At 42.1% G+C, this 12,265-nt stretch overlaps 1 protein-coding gene across 1 annotated transcript; it reads right to left on the bottom strand.

The window, feature by feature from the left end:
* Positions 1-173: 173 nt before the first annotated feature.
* On the bottom strand, positions 174-8,711 carry SPATA4 (spermatogenesis associated 4). The gene is made up of 6 exons (XM_027962559.3): positions 8,474-8,711; positions 6,890-7,019; positions 6,403-6,521; positions 6,072-6,292; positions 3,855-3,970; positions 174-353 (listed from the first exon to the last, which is right to left on the bottom strand). Exons 1-6 carry the CDS (start codon positions 8,689-8,691, stop codon positions 228-230), a joined length of 930 nt encoding a protein of 309 aa, XP_027818360.1. The 5' UTR covers positions 8,692-8,711; the 3' UTR covers positions 174-227.
* Between the last annotated feature and the right edge of the window lie 3,554 nt (positions 8,712-12,265).

Consider the following 12,265-nt stretch of genomic DNA (forward strand, 5'->3'; position numbering starts at 1 on the left):
CTAAGCATAAACATGCATACTAATAAACCGATTTTGTGTTTTCAACAGTACCAGGCAGGCACAGGTGTTGAATAAATGATTGTTGAATTTAAAAAAAAAAATATGTTCTTCAGCCCAACTATGGATAGGACACACTTTAATTTACTTATTATTGAAATATATCCAAGTGTAGATGATTGTATCCTATTAGGCTGGCAAGAGGTGGTAAAATCACTTCTTCAAAGCCGTTAGATAGGTGCTTCTTCAGGTTCCTTTTCCACATTTATGGTAGGCTTCATTGAGTCAAAAGAATGTGTTCCAGTTTGCTTCACCTCAATTTCTTTAGGTAGACTGACACTATTACCTGTATTTGGTGGGATATTTAAATAAATTGAGATCCACTGTGGTTATTAAATATGTACATAACCATCAATGTTTCTAATGTATCAACCATACACAGAATAATTAGCAAGAGGCTGGGCACAAGTTAGTCTAAAATCTCAAGTAAACAGAACAGTTACAGCATGCATTATAGTAGTTGGAAATACAAAACCGGAATACCAGCGCCTCCAGAAGTCATCTGCAGAGCCTAAAAATACCCAGGGCTTATTGGGTGCATCTGATACTGAATATGACTACTATTTTTAAATGTTGCTTCAGAAAGCAGGTGAGGCAAGTGATTTTAATAGTGATTTTAATAGTGCTTAGATTTGCAAACACAGAATTCAGAATTAGGTTTCTAGAATTCTGTGCTAAGGCATCCAAGCTGGCCACTCAGACTCTTCAGCTGACTTGGTTCGAATAGGATGGGCCAGAGATTAACTGAGAGACCTGCATTTCCTTGGCCCATTGTTGTGGTTGATGCTAGATTTAGGTAAACAAAGGAACTTCAGTGTTAAAAAAAAAAAAACAAAACAAAACAAAAAAACCTTTCTTATAATTAATTTTTACCACCCCATCAATATATTAAGAGAAACTTTTCAGATGAACAGCCTGTGATTTCAGTACCATTCAGTGCCAAGTGCCATCGTAGGTGGTAAAATAGGTTTAAATTCCTTCAGTCGAGAGTTGTTGCCGCTCCTCTTGTTAACTTCCAAGTTCTGTTAGCTTATCCAAACTAATCACTCTGCTCTTATCAGAAATGACTAAAATGGCATCCATCTCACAAATGTGGGGAGAAATGACGTAAAGCCCAGGAGAAGGGGCTCTCATCCATATAATTACCAAAGTCAAACCCACACCATTTATTAATTCCTGTTGTGCCTCGGTTGAGAGAGTCCCAGGATCTACAACAGGCTGGAGAGAAGGAGAAAGAGAAAAGCTCGCGTCTTCCCACCCTGCTCTGCCCGCCCGTGAGGGCCCCCGTCGGTCATGTTGAAAAGCAGGAGACAAGGCCACGGAAACGGAGGGGAATCGGGCCTCATGAGAGCGCAAGAAGGGGGACGAGTTATTTATAGGAGTTGGTCCATTATTAAACACCCAACAGCAAGAGGCCATGCTGCTAGGAGTCCCAGTCTGAAATAACGATAGCATACAGTTTTTTGAAAAACTCACCTGTGACTCTTGAAAGTTTCCTGAAAAGACAACAGAAATGAAGAATATTCTTTAGCAACTCAGATATCAGTAGGCAACTTTTTTTTTTTTTTAAGCATGGCACCTGACATCTGTTTGTTATACAGGCAGAAAGCCTTGCTTTGGCTCACTCCCACCTTTGCTTTCTCATCCCCAGTCAGGCCCTTTGAGCCCTATTACAGGGGCAGAGGCAGGCAGGTGAAAAGAGAGGGGCCACTGCAGTCTCCTCCCTGCCCACCACACTCCTCCCCACCCCAGCCCGCGGGGTTCCAGCTCCCGCCCTGCTGGAACGTTTACTGCAAACAGCCCTGATGGAAGGAGCCTGAGGCAGGCTGAAGGGGAGGACGTGTTCTCAGAATCTAAAGGTGAAACTATGAACTGCTCTTTTTTTCCTCATAGAAGTATTGGAATTGACTTCTGTTAGAGTCCCTGGTGATGTATTTTGAGGCACTGGCTGGCCTAAGGTCTCAATGTTAAAAAGTATGCTCTGGGAACCGTTGTTCTACCAAGCCGTGTTAGTTGCTCCGCTGCTGCTGCTGCTGCTAAGTCGCTTCAGCCCTGTCCAACTCTGTGCGACCCCATGGACGGCAGCCCACCAGGCTCCCCTGTCCCTGGGATTCTCCAGACAAGAATACTGGAGTGGGTTGCCATTTCCTTCTCCAATGCCTGAAAGTGGAAAGTGAAAGTGAAGTCGCTTAGTCGTGCCCAACTCTTTGTGACCCCCTGGAATGCAGCCCACCAGGCTCCTCTGTCCATGAGATTTTCCAGGCAAGGATACTGGAGTGGGTTGCCATTTCCTTCTCCAGGGGATCTTCCCGACCCAGGGATCAAACCCGGGTCTCCTGCACTGCAGGAAGATTCCTTACAGAATCTATCAAGCCATAGCAAAACAAAACTAAGTAATAGTGATGTGTGATCCAATTGTTGTTGTTAAGTTGCTAAGTCATGTCCGACTCCTTTGTGACCCCACAGACTGCAGCCCACCAGGCTCCTCTGTCCATGGGATTCTCCCGACAAGAATGCTGGAGTGGGTTGCCATTTCCTTCTTCAGGGGATCTTCCGGACTCAGGGATGATCGGACCCACATCTCCTGCATTGCAGGCAGATTCTTTACTGCTGAGCCACCAGGGAAGTCCCATGTGATCAGACAGAGTTTGAAAAACACTTCTTTCTACACCTCTCCCTTTTAATATTCATAATGCGTGTTAGCATATGAAAGGTTCTAAGAAGTCATTTAAAAAAAAGAAAAAAAAAATCTGTTGACATTGCTTTCCCAGAGCTTATATAAGCAAATAACTTCCACCCCATCTTGCCCAAGAAATCCCTCTTCACACTTTAAGCAGTCTGCTCTATAGAGAGCCCACAGGATAGTTTCCATCAAGGGCATGACAGTAAATATTGTATTTCAAGCTTTGAGTAGGGTTTTCAGATAAAAATGGGACACTGTTAAATTTGAATTTCTGATACATAGTGAATATATTTTTTTAGCAAATGTCCTCAACATGTCTTAAAAAGTATTGGTTATATTGCCCTCATCTTTTTATTTGCTAAGTCTGGGATCCTACGTTGTAGGCCAGACAGTCTCTGTGGCCAGTACCAGGCCTGCTGCTCTAGATGAGAAGCAGCCACAGACAAGGCACAAAGGCACAGGCATGGCTGTGTCCCAGTACAGCTTTACTTAGCAACATGGAAACTGGAATTCCATCGCATTTTCTTGTGTCAGGAGATACCGTTTTTCTTTTGATATGTTTCCTACCATTTGAAGATGTAAAAGCCATGCTTCATTTGCAGGCTATACAGAATTGTCAGGCAGAGACTGACTTTAGCCCGTGGTTTGGCTATAGTTTGCTGTGGTATACAGTGCTTTCTGAATTCACAGGACTTAAACTTGCGGATTTTTGTAAAACAAGTGATTGGAAAGTCCAGGTGTGCAGGTTGTCTGTGTCTGGCTTAGGACTGATTCATCATCCAGCTGCTAGAGAACTAAGTTTTGAGCTCTGCCAATGTACTTCCCCTGTTTCAGACTCACTTTTTTAAGCAGAAATCAGTATTGGGATGGCTCATATAGAAGAAAGTGGGGGCACCCTGGCTTGGGGGTTCCGCTCGTTTGGACTGGTTCTTAGCCCTCAATGCACTCATGCTCGCAGCACCTACAGAAAAACACAGCACATCAACCTGCGCAGTTCTAGACTGAATGCCTAGACCAGCATTTTTACTATTTTAAAAAATTTAAATGAACAAAATAAAAGAAAAACATCAATTTTAACAAGTAAAAAAAAAAAAAAACTTTTAAAAAACTTACAACACACAGGAGCGGCTTTTGCCTTTGAAATGACTGAATTGCTTTTGTTCCCAGAGGCTTTGGCAGGATGGTGATCGAGAGTAGATTCTCCCACTGTTGGTTTGACTGCAAACCATTCTATAAAATAAAAACACAACATTTTTTCTTAAAAGTTCATTATGACTATTGTCAAAATACGACACTACAATTTCATTTAAGCCGATTATTTAGACATCAGGGATTCCCTGGTAGCTCAAACGGTAAAGAGTCTGCCTGCAATACAGGTGACCCGGATTCGATCCCTGCGTCGGGAAAATCGCCTGGTGAAGGAAATGGCCACTCACCCCAGTATTCTTGCATGAAAAATCCCATGGATGGAGGAGCCTGGCAGGCTACAGTCCAGTGGGGTTGCAGAGAGTCAGACACAACTGAGTGACTTCACTTTCACTTTTGTATCATATTCCTGAGAGTGGTGTGAATTACATAGGTTAATAGCCCTCTCTACCATGGTTCATATCTCTGATGCATGGGAGAGTTGCTTCAAAAAAGGTACTTTAAAGGCAGTATCCCTGTGTTCCTATTAGTCTTTTGATAAGCTTTTATGTAATAATAATAATATACGTACAGAAAAATGAACAAATTGTATTGTTACAGTTTGATGAATTTTCGGAGTGAATATATACCTGGGTTGCCATCACCTTGATTCAGAAACAGTGTCGTACCAGCAACCCCAAACCCCCTCATATCTCTCTGTTGTTGTTTAGTTACTAAGTCATGTCTGACCCTTTGTGACCCCATGGACTATAACCTGCCAGGCTCGTCTGTCCGTGGGATTTCTTAGGCAAGAATACTGGGGTGGGTGGCCATTTACTTCTCCAGGGCATCTTCCTGACCCAATGTGCTTCCTGACCCAGGGATCGAACCCTTGTTGGCAGGCAGATTCTTTACCACTGAGCCACCAGGGAAGCTCCAGAACTCTAAAAAGAAATCTTGACCTCTATCATCATAGGTTAGCTTTACATGTTTGTATATTTCATATAAATAAAATCATACAGTATCTTTCATTTTGCAATTATTTTTATACTATAAAAATGGTGACAAAATTATTTTCCATGTTTTTGTTTCTTACTAATTCTATCAACTGCAGCACTTGGGCATCAGTTTCACTGTGCTTCCAAAGACCACTTACTCTTCTTAGCTCACCCTCACGGAGGCTAGAAGATGTGTGTGAGGTCATTTCTACTCATCAGCTGTGCCCTATGTGCGCTAAATACCACTCTGGACAGTAATATTGCACAAAACTGTTACAATCACTTTGGCCGCTTAAAATCAGCAGTCTCAGAAATCAACACAGATGATAAAAGAATTCTGTTCAATAATCTGAAGGGTTGAGGTGTCCATGGCTAAAGAGAAATTGTGTTCCAAAGCAAACAGGGATGCAGGTCAGTTTTGCACTAAAATGAACTTTTAAATTGAAGATTAAATGGAATGGATGTGTTTCGTTCCAGAAATTCCTACCAGATCCAATAAGTAGAAGTAATAGATAAATTAAATGTAAGCAAATATTAGGGACAAAAAATGATGCTTGGTTTTGTGGTGTTAAAAAAATAACTTGACAAATGCTGAACAACAAAAGAACTTAAGTGGGGGGACTTCCCTGCCAGTCCAGTGGTTAAGAATCTGCCCTTCTATTACAAGGAGCACGGATTCAATCCGGGTGGAGGAATTAAGATCCTGCGTGTCTGTGCGGTGTGGCCATAAATAAATAAAATAAAAATAAAAGGGAGAACTAGCATCAACTTAAAAAAAAAGAGAACTTAAGTGGGACGGGGGCTGGCAGGGAGTGGGTAGTGTTCTAAGGTCCTTACAGTTTGAGGAAGAGAATAAATATATTACATTTAGACTAAGATAAATATGTATGTTAAAATTTCTATGGTAGCACTAGAAAGAGTAGAAATTTGTAATTTTCCAAATTAGTAGCGGGGTCTTTGGAAAAAAGTTCAGTCCTAAAGAAGAAAAAAATAGGTAAGACAAAAAACAAGAAATAGAACACATTAAAAGCACAAAATAATATGATAGATATGAATGCATATATGACTGAATTAATAAAAGTCGAAGCAGATGAAATTACAACAGTCCATGAATCGGGTACAGCTGCAGGCTTTTCTTCCACTTGTGTTCAAGTAGAGCCTCGTTAAGCTTGGAAGAACCCAGTTGACTATTTCCAAGGAAAACTTACTTGGATTCAGTTTTCTGCTCAATTTCCTTTGCAACATTTGTAAAAGGAAGAGGAACTCTACTTTAAGTTCATTGTTAAGTTTGTTGGGATTGCCTATTAGTTCTGATAGCCTAATGTTATCTTTAATAGACTTTGAAGCTGTCGACCTAGGGACCAGGGGCAACTGCATCTGGTAACTGTAGTCTGTGAAATTCACGAGGTCATCCTGGATACTTTTAATTCTGAAAAAATAAAATAAAATATTGTTGACAAATGCCGTTTTAGTAATACTATTTATATTACCAAAAGTTTCATATTAAATTATATTACTAGAAAATTCCAGATAACTCACTCTTGATGTGTTAACAAGGTGTACACCTCCTGTATCAGTATTTCAGGTACTCCGGCTTTACAGTGAATTGTTCCATGGATTAGTTCTTTAGGTAATTTAAGTTTTTTTCTTGCCAGGAACTTTAATAGTAGAAAGAGAATACTTTCATCATAAGAAGTTCTATAAATGTCTCCAATTACTGTGAATTCACTCTAGTCTCCCTGTAATCCTCAACTAATAGTTTGAGGTTTAATGTGATAATTATTAAAAGATATTATTACTCAGCAAGACAATCAACTATTATATCACACTCCAATTTGAAATGAGTATGCCAAGTTTCATAGGTGACTCATGACATAAACCTTAGTAACCTTTTCAATACAAGGAAACAAGCTGCCAACCCAGCACATGGCCACACACACATATACAGAGAAATCCAAGATCTCAGGAATACACCTCTTCAAACAAACTTCTCAACAGTTAAAAGTGTCAGTGATTGCTAATTTACCTTTTCCAACTGTGCCCAGTTATCCAACTTGACTTTTAAAGAAGTTCCATTTTTAAAGGATGACAGCTTAAGGTCCCAGGGGTAATATGTAGTGAATATTTCTGCTATCAGGAAGCCATTTGAAAAATCTCTGTTCCATAGCAATAAGGAAATGAAATTAAGTGCAGTTATTTATACAATTTGTATTTATGGTTAATTAACACCACTTAAATATTCTATACTGACAGCAGCTAACTTATGGAGCATTCTTGGATCACTACTCTAAGGAAGCCTGCTATGGGATAGCATTTGGGTAAGAGTAGATACACCAAAGCCCGTGGCGTTCCTTTTATGAAGCCAAAACCATTATTTTGTATTGAATATGCATTTTAACAAGATCCCCATGTGATACCTGTATCCACTGAAAAGTTCAGGCATCTTTCTTAAGGAAAACTGAAATTAATAAGCCAGAGTCATTGCCTACAAAGTCATTATTTTTCTGGAATTTAGTTTGCATTCCCAGAAAAAATATTAACTACCAGTTATGTTCAGCAAGTGAAATTAAAAGATGCTTGCTTCTTGAAAGGAAAGCTGTGACAAACGTAGATAGCATTCTTTGTTAAAAAGCAGAGAGCTTATTGTGACAAAGGTCTGTTGAGTCAAAGCCATGTTTTTCCCAGTAGTCATGTACAGCTGTGAGAGCTGGACCATAAAGAAGACTCAGCACCAAAAAAATTGATGCTTCGAACTGCGGTGCTGGAGAGGACTCTTGAGAGTCCATTGGACTGACTGCAAGGAGATCAAACCAGTCCATCCTAAAAGAAATCAACTCTGAATATTCATTGGAAGGACTGATGCTGAAGATGAAGCTCCATTTCTTTGGCCATCTGATGCAAAGAGCCAACTCATTGGAAAAGACCTTGATGCTGGGAAAAATTAAGGGCAAGAGGAGAAGAGGACAACAGAGGATGAGGTAATTGGATAACATAACCAATCAGTGGGCATGAGTTTGAGCAAACTCCAGGAGATAGAGAAGGACAGAGAAGCCTGGAACACTGCACCCCATGGGGTGGCAAAGAGTCAGACACGACTTAGGGACTGAACAACAGCTGCACTTAGCAACTTTTTTCAGTCCCTGATAACTCTCAAACTAGATGCAGTATCTAACAGAAAGTAAACTGATCCTCACTAATATAAATGTCCAATGTCCCTGAAGAAAGAGCCTGGAATTTTTTTTTTTTTTTTTTAGTTACCAAAGTATTCTCTATTGGCTTAAGTAATGATTGACTGATTGAAATGCTCCATCCTATTTTTTTAGGTCATCTCCCTAAGAGAGCAAGGAGTGTGTGAGTGAGTGTGTATGTGAGAGTGTGTGTGTGTATATGAACGTATGTGTGTATGTGAGTGTGTGTATATGAAAGTATGTGTGTATGTCAGTGGGAGTGTGTGTGTGTGTGTGTGTGTGTGTGTGTGTGTGTGTGTGTGTGTGGTGAGTGGGCGGGGGCGGGGGCAGTCCCTGGAAAGAGCCCCTGCGCGGATCCTGGGCCTGCTCTGCTGGGCCCTCAGCGCCTGCTAGGCATCCGGGGGCCGGACCTGCTTCAGCACCTGCTGATGTTCCTGGGGAAGAAGGTGAGGTCGAGGCTCTGGAGCCAGCGCAGAACCGACCGAGACAAGCGGGAGCTCTTTGGGGGATGAGGATAGACCAGACACTTCTTAGGCTTCTCTCCATTGGGAGCTGCTTGACATGGCAAAATTGACCGTGACTTAGGGCGGGCTGCCGCCGGCTGTGTCAAAAGCCCTTCTCCAGGGCCGGCGGCAGCCATGGCGCTTTCTGGGTTTCTATGGCAGCACCGGTAGGGGCGGGGCCTCGGCTGGGGCGGGGCCTAGTGTGGGCGGGGCCTCAGCGCGAACGCCCCGCCTCACGGGTCCTCCAGCTTGGGGTCCTGCCGCCCTGGGTTGGTGGACGCGCATCCCTGGTGCCACTGGGAAAGGACTCGGTTCCAGGAGCTTAAACTTTGGGCGGAGCTTTCAGTCTCCGTTTTACCGTTTAAGAAGTAACCGATTTAGAACACTCTGACTCCCATCCGGCTTTCCCTTAGAAACTGACATTTTGAATGTTGTGGTTTCTGTAGTCAAGCATTTTGAGGAGATTGAGGACGTTTCAGAAGACAAAGACTGTTTTTGTTTGGAAAATGGAAACAATAGAGATTTTGTTGCAAACTGCCAATTGAAAAAAATCTTCAAAATTAAGATGAATAGATGCTTAATGTCTACAAAATTTAATGTACCTATTTCCTTAATTATTACATTGTGTTCATAAAAATTGCATAATATTTGAAGGTAACTTGTAAATTAGATCATCACACTTCACAAGGATGTCTCAGTGTGTGTGATTCATTCATTCACTGGACAAGTATTTATTGAATCCCTACTAGGCCCTGAGCTAGTCACTTGAGATTTATCAGTGAAAGATATAGATGAAAAAAGGATTGCTGACCAGGCACAATTATAAATTAAATATCTGCACATCAGAGTTATTAACATCCTTTAAAAACTTTTACAGTAAAAGATAAAATCAATGTGGTTCATAGATACATATTATTATGCAAGATAAAATATGGGATAGACGAGAGTAAAGCAATATTTTACTGAACGTGTTTATTAATATAGTAAGCCAATGTAAGTCTGTATATGGTAAAAAAGAAAACCAGAAATGGGGCTATACAAGTGTTTTTTCTTTGCCCAATATGTTTTTCATGGATAATTATTTCATTCAGTGAACTTCTTGAGGAGTTATTGTTCTATTCTTTGCTGTGTACTAGATCACCACTATTCAATATGGTGGCCACTAGCCCCATGTGGCTGTTCAGATTTAAATATTAACAAATTAAAATAAAGTGAGTAACACTGGCTACATTTCAGCTTCTCAGTGGCCACATGGGACTGGCTAGTGGCCACCACTTGGTACAGCATGGACACCACTCTGTCATTGCAGGAAGTTCCATTGGGTGGCTGTGCACTGGCTTATTTATAGAAGGTACAGAGATATAAATATCTGAAAAGCTCTGCCACGGTAAAAATATATTAGTATCAGGGAGGAAGCAAATAATTTGGCCTGAGGGAGTATAGGAATCCTCTCAGAGGAGGTGACCTCTGATGTGACTTTTATAAGGCAGTATTTTGAATCAGTTAAGACAGGCTTTGGAGCACAAGCCCTATCTTTTATTTGTTATGAGACTTATTATGTGATGAGTTATTTATTTTTATTTGTAAAAGATGGAAGTAAATAGGATATGCATCACAGGGTTATGTTGGATTAAATCAATAAATGAGTGAAAAGCCTGGAACAGTGTGCACACATCACAAGGGCTCAGTACATTTAAATATTTCTAAGATGAACATGGAAATCTGTGGACTGAAGAGGAATGGGGTCAGCTTCACATGGAGTTACTAATGTGAGCAGAAGCAGATGATATCATCTATGATAACCTCAGATATGCAGATGACACCACCCTTATGGCAGAAAGCAAAGAGGAACTAAAGAGCCTCTTGATGAAAGTGAAAGAGAAGAGTAAAAAAGCTGGCTTAAAACTCAACATTCAGAAAACGAAGATCATGGCATCCGGTCCCATCACTTCATGGCAAATAGATGGGGAAACAATGGAAACAGTGAGAGACTATTTTCTTGGGCTCCAAAATCACTGCAGATGGTGACTGCAGTCATGAAATTAAAAGATGCTTGCTCCTTGGAAGAAAAGTTATAACCAACCTAGACAGCATATTAAAAAGCAGAGACATTACTTGGCCGACAAAAATCTGTCTAGTCAAAGCTATGGTTTTCCCAGTAGTCATGTATGGATGTGAGAGTTGAACTATAAAGAAAACTGAGCACCGAAGAACTGATGCTTTTGAACTGTGGTGTTGGAGAAGACTCTTGAGAGTCCCTTGGACTGCCAGGAGATCCAACTAGTCCATCCTAAAGGAAATCAATCCTGAACATTCACTGGACGGACTGATGCTGAAGCTGGCCACCTGATGTGAAGAACTGACTCACTGGAAAAGACCCTGATGCTGGGAAAGATTGAAGGCGGGAGGAGAAGGGGATGACAGAGGATGAGATGGCTGGATGGCATCACCGACTCAATGGACATAAGTTTGAGCAATCTCCAGGAGTTGGTGATGGACAGGGAGGCCTGACTTGCTGTGGTCCATGGGGTCGCAAAGAGTCGGAGACGACTGACAACTGAACTGAAGGTGGTGTTTCCTTTGCCGAGCTGTATTAAATTCTGCCACTAGGGGGAACTAGAGAGAGAGAGAGAGACCTGGAGGCCAGAGGAAGGGAGAGGGGCTGTTTGGATGAAGGTCACCAAAGCAACAAAGCGTCACCTGGCAGTGGCAGCTGGTGCCAGTTTCCAGTTTTTGTTCCCACTCCTGGAGCAGGTTTCATCGTACTCTCTTACAGGTTTCAGCAACCACTGAGAAGTGGTGGCGCTCAGAAGTCTGAGCCCCAGATTCTACTCAGATCCCTGCTCTAAGTTCCTCAAGAATCAGCACCCGCTGTGTTCTCTGCCCCTTCAAAGAGTCAGTCTGCAGGGCTTTCCCTCGAAGTTCAAGGCTCTCAGAACTCCCGCTGCTGCTGCTAAGTCGCTTCAGTCCTGTCCGAGTCTGTGCGACCCCATAGACAGCAGCCCACCAGGCTCCTCCGTCCCTGGGATTCTCCAGGCAAGAATACCGGAGTGGGTTGCCATTTCCTTCTCCAATGCATGCATGCATGCTAAGTCGCTTCAGTCGTGTCCAACTCTGTGCGATCCTATGGACAGCAGCCCACCAGGCTCTTTCGTCTACAGGATTCTCCAGGCAAGAATGCTGGAGTGGGCCACCATTTCCTTCTCCACTCAGAACTCCTGCCCCTTCCCTTTGCCCTCCTTCTAGCACTAGAGGTCTGGCGACAACAGAGGATGAGATGATTGGGTAGCATCACCGACTCAATGGACATGAGTTTGAACAAGCTCCAGGAGGCAGTGAAGGACAGGAAAGCCTGGTGTGCTGCAGCCCATGGAGTCCAAATAGTCATGGTAAGACTGAGCAACTGAAGAACAACAAATAGGGGTCTGTCTCTGTTAATTTAATCGTCTCATTTTCATTGTTTAGCTCTTCAGTATCCATTTAACTATTTCCTGATGTTAAATTATTGTTGAATTCATGAAGTTACTGCTGTTTCCCTGATGAATGATGCCTGGAGTATGGTCTCCCCCTACCATTGGCTCATCTACATCTCACTAAGGCAGCTGAGGAAGCTGCTACTCCTAGTCATCAGATCCATGGTATCACGAATAAAGTGGACCAGCCGGATGTCCTGGGGGATGTTAAGATACTCAAAAACTTCTGCTGATCTTG

This window comes from Ovis aries, chromosome 26 (genome assembly GCF_016772045.2).
Source record: "Ovis aries strain OAR_USU_Benz2616 breed Rambouillet chromosome 26, ARS-UI_Ramb_v3.0, whole genome shotgun sequence".
NCBI lineage: Eukaryota > Metazoa > Chordata > Mammalia > Artiodactyla > Bovidae > Ovis > Ovis aries.